Genomic DNA, 4,249 nt, shown 5'->3' with positions numbered 1-4,249 from the left:
GGATTTCTGTGACGGGAGGGGCTGAGGCAATGAGCAGGGAGCAGGAAACTGGGTCAATGGCAGGCAGACAGAGACAGATTCATGACAATATCAGAGCAATTTCTAAGTATTTTGTTGAGATGTGTGAAATCTGTTCCAGACACAACCCGAAGGGGGTGCTGAAGGTTGGACACAGTGTGTTCCCGGTTCCTGCGGCTCCGTGGAAGGAGGTGTGTATTGATTTTACAGACATAGRGGCTGACAACAGGGTTCAGGGAAAAAGATTTATGCTCGTCTGTGTCGACACGTTTAGTGGAAGGATTGAAGCGGTGCTGACGGGCACGGAGAAAGCGTCTGAGGTGGTAAAGTGGTTGTCTCGTGAGGTTAGTCCAAGGTTTGGTGTACCTGTGGTCATAAGATCTGATAATGCTAGGCATTTTTCAAATAAGGAACTGCAAAAAGTGGAGCAGATGTTTGGGATCAAGCATCAGTTTGGGGCAGTTTTCCATCCGATGTCCCAGAACAAGGTGGAGCGAGCAAACAGGACACTGAAGGACAGTTCAGCTAAGGTGTGTGCGGACACAAAGTTGAACTGGGTAGAAGCTTTGCCTCTTGTTTCATTTAATATTACGTGCAGTCCAGGGGAGAAACTGAATGTGAGTCCTCATGAGCTTTTAACAGGGAGAAAAATGCCGTGTCCGCTAACGACTATGCCTTCAGAAAGTAACACTGTACAAATGCAGCATGATGTGATGTCAGAATACATGATGTGGTTGAGAAATACTGTCATGAGTCTGTCCCAACAGGTGGAGGGAGTGCTGACACGAAACTGCGGAGATCCCCGTGACACTGTGACGAAGGTGGCACGTTTTGACTGGCGACAGCCGAGGTGGTAAGGACCATTTCAAGTTGCGGAGACAACATCTCACTATGTGAAGGTGTGGTTGTCTGGGACAAAGTTGAGTAATTGGATTCATAAACAACACTGCTGCAAATCTGTTGCTTTAACAGAAAAATCTCAGAAAAGCATTGAAAAACAGTTGGATGACCTGAATGCTCCATTTGAAAAGGAGGACACAGCTGCTGAACAAACGAAGTCATCTGAGTATCAACCTCCATTTAATTTAAGGATTAAGAAATCTTGTTAAAGAAAAAAAAGACAAAACTGAAGCCATCATATGAGATTGATGATGGCTTCCCGGGGGAAATGTCTGTTTTTATTTATTTATTTTTTTTTGGTTATTTGCTGTTTTGAATTAACATGTGGGATGTAAGATGCAGGAAAAAATAATGAAATGCACACTAACCTGACTACTAACCTGACTGCCCTAATCCATGACAACATGACTGATCTGTCTTCTTATGATGATTTTGTGTTTGAAAAAATACATAATGTCTCGAACAGGGATCTGCTGGAATTTTTAAAAGGCAGAGGGAGAAGAGCAGATGTGCATCATGAGGCTTATAAAGTTACCTTTGTGGAGGGGCAAACTGCTTCCATTTTCTTTGATCTTTGCTCTGTCATTGGGTGTGGTTCAGAGCAGGGGGTTTACCAATCAGCAAGAGTATATGTCTGTACAACTGAAATAATGCCTTATTTGAACAAGGACTTTGGGTGTGGTTATCAGTTAGGAGGATGGGAAAAGATTATTTTTCAGGACAGATTAGACATTAGGAGAGACCAAGTTAAAGGGGGTGTGATAATGATTCTACTTGTAACCCTATGTTTCTGACTTTGAGAAATCCACAGGTGACAGATATTGGATTTCTGCTAATGGGGCTGGCGGTGAGAGGACGAGACCCAGTTGGTAAAACATATATTCATGTGGTGCAGCCTAACGACTTAGAGCTAACAGTTGATGTGGGCTCTAGCGAGGAAATTGTTGTAGACACCGGAGTTACTCAGACTAATTATTGGTTGAGATTTGTCAGAAATGCAGCCAGTCAAGCAAAATTGTCAAACTGTGTGGTATGTGCGGAAGCAAGGCCAGCACTATTAATGGTTCCATCACATCTGAGTAATGCTTCCACTTTTTTCTGTATGTTGCAATTGCATATTACTGAAAACCCATCAGTTCAGTGTAAATATTTAGAACAATTATTTCCAATGTCCTCAAAAACAGATGTGCCTCCGGTGTTCAAGGAGGTGGAGGGCAGCTTCACTTGTTTGGCCAGAAGAGGGCGGCAGAGGAGCATGGAAGTTGGACAGCTGAATGTGACCTAGTGTAAACAGGTGATCAATGTGTCATTGTGGGAGAATGCAACAATGTTAAATGTGTCTAGGGCGGACGTATTTTGGTTCTGTGGTAATAATCGTTTGTTAAAGGTGTTGCCAGCAGGTTGTAGTGGGCTGTGTACGGAGGTGTCMCTGGTCTCACCGGTCAGGTTTGTAAATATCACGATTGATGAATTGCCGGAACATCGGCCTCTCTTGGATAAGCAGGTTGTTAACTTGAACCGGGTTAAATGTGTTTGACATATATGAAAGCAGTCCAGTGTACATTGATGTTATTGGGGTGCCAAGTGGGGTTCCCACTGAATTTAAATTGATCGATCAGGTGGCAGCTGGCTTTGAAACCATCTTACGTTGGATAATCCTTAATAAAAACGTAGATCGTATAAACGTTATTAATTTTCTTTGCAGAGGCTTAATAATTTGACCAGGGATGCCCATCAGAGTGTGCATCAGCAGTTGGCTGCAACGTCTTTGATGGCTTATCAGAATCGCATTGCATTAGACTATTTATTAGCAGAACAAGGTGGAGTGTGGTCATTTTTTGGGTCATCTTGTTGTACATTTATTCCTGGACATACTGAAACTGATGGGTCATTTACAAAGGCTGTCAAAGGTCTGCGAACTTTGTCTGTGGAGATGAACAATTTTTCAGGGGCTGCCACACAGATGGAGGAATGGTTAATGAAGATATTTGGAGGTTGGAAAAATCTGATGTCTGCTGTTGTCATGCCATTGGTGATGATGGTGGTAATACTAGGGTTTTGTTGTTTATGTGGCATCCCTGTGGCTAGAATGTTTTGCTTGAGGGCCATCTCCCAGACTGTTTGAAATACCTTACACCAACATCCCACCATGGAGTACCCGATGGTACAGATGACGGATGCCGACAAATTTTCTTACACTTGCATAAATACTGTAATTTATTTTCCCTCCTCTCCAAGACTGACTTTAAAATTGAAGATTAAAAAAACAAACTCAGCAGTTTCAAAACTGGTTTACTCATTAGAGAACAAGAAATCTGCTGTTTTTTGTTTCCTACAGGAGATGCCTTCCAGCTGTAAAAAAGGAAATGTGTAATTGAATGTGTTTGATTTTACTTGATTAGAATAATACATAAGTACCCTGCTTGTACTTGAGTAAATACCCAGTTTCCTTCAGTAAGCTGTTTCTTACTCTTCACCTTTGGTGTTGGACGTGTTAGTTTGTACTGTGACATCCTGTTTTATGGACATGATGAGTGCAAAGTCTCAGCACATCCTTACATATGCTGGTGAAATCCCTCAAGTGACAAGTTACGTTTGATCATCTCTGAAGGGACTGCTGACATAAGTTCAGGGTGAAGTTTTTCATGTAAACATCTCAGTTTGGAAACTTTTACCTTTGCCTTGTGGGGGGTCCTCATGTCCAGTGCTTTCACAGGGTGGCAGACTGCCACATACCTGTCCATGCTCATCACTGTCAGGGTAAAGGTGCTGGTAAACATGTTGTAGTAGTCGATAGACACCACCGTCTTACACAAGGCATTCCCAAAGGGCCAAAAGCCCAGGAACACATCTGTGCCCTGAAAACATTCAAAGAGAAGAGAGTCATTTTACACAAATTTAAATTAAAACAATAATATAGAACTAATATGAATAATTATTATCATTTGTAAAGAAACATCAGACCGCTTTTTCAAAATGGATTATGAAAGAGAGTTCTTTAGAAGCATGATGTCGGGCAGATGGATAGAAAATCTGACCACTTGGAATTAAACTTAGCATCCAGTATTACTGCAGAATTTGTTTTGATCAGGACATATCATTTTACTAAGACAATAAAAATGTCACACGCATGAGGGGGGCAGTGGTTACGGCTGTGGTGACATTTGGGGGCAATTTTAAGACAAAAATCCCACCATTGGGCACAACTGGTGCCATTGGTGGGTTGGGGGTTCGGTTTAGGACTAAGGTGTGAATTGAGTTTAGGTTAGTTTTAGGGTCAGGTAGGTATCAATGAGGTTAGCCTTAGGGTTTGTATGTATATATATATATA

General features: G+C 41.9%; 1 protein-coding gene across 1 annotated transcript in view; it reads right to left on the bottom strand.

Moving 5' to 3' along the window:
* Positions 1-4,249, bottom strand: part of oprl1 (opiate receptor-like 1) — a gene marked incomplete at its 5' end in the record, with an annotated part of 180,444 nt that overhangs the window by 80,566 nt on the left and 95,629 nt on the right. The window contains 1 exon segment of the mRNA XM_014013858.1: positions 3,594-3,776. Coding sequence (XP_013869312.1) covers positions 3,594-3,776 — 183 coding nt within the window.

The sequence above is a fragment of the Austrofundulus limnaeus genome, unplaced genomic scaffold, assembly GCF_001266775.1.
Source record: "Austrofundulus limnaeus strain Quisiro unplaced genomic scaffold, Austrofundulus_limnaeus-1.0 Scaffold107, whole genome shotgun sequence".
Taxonomy (NCBI): domain Eukaryota; kingdom Metazoa; phylum Chordata; class Actinopteri; order Cyprinodontiformes; family Rivulidae; genus Austrofundulus; species Austrofundulus limnaeus.
The sequence above is the reverse complement of the archived record's forward strand: the minus strand, read 5'-3'. Positions and strand labels throughout refer to the sequence as shown.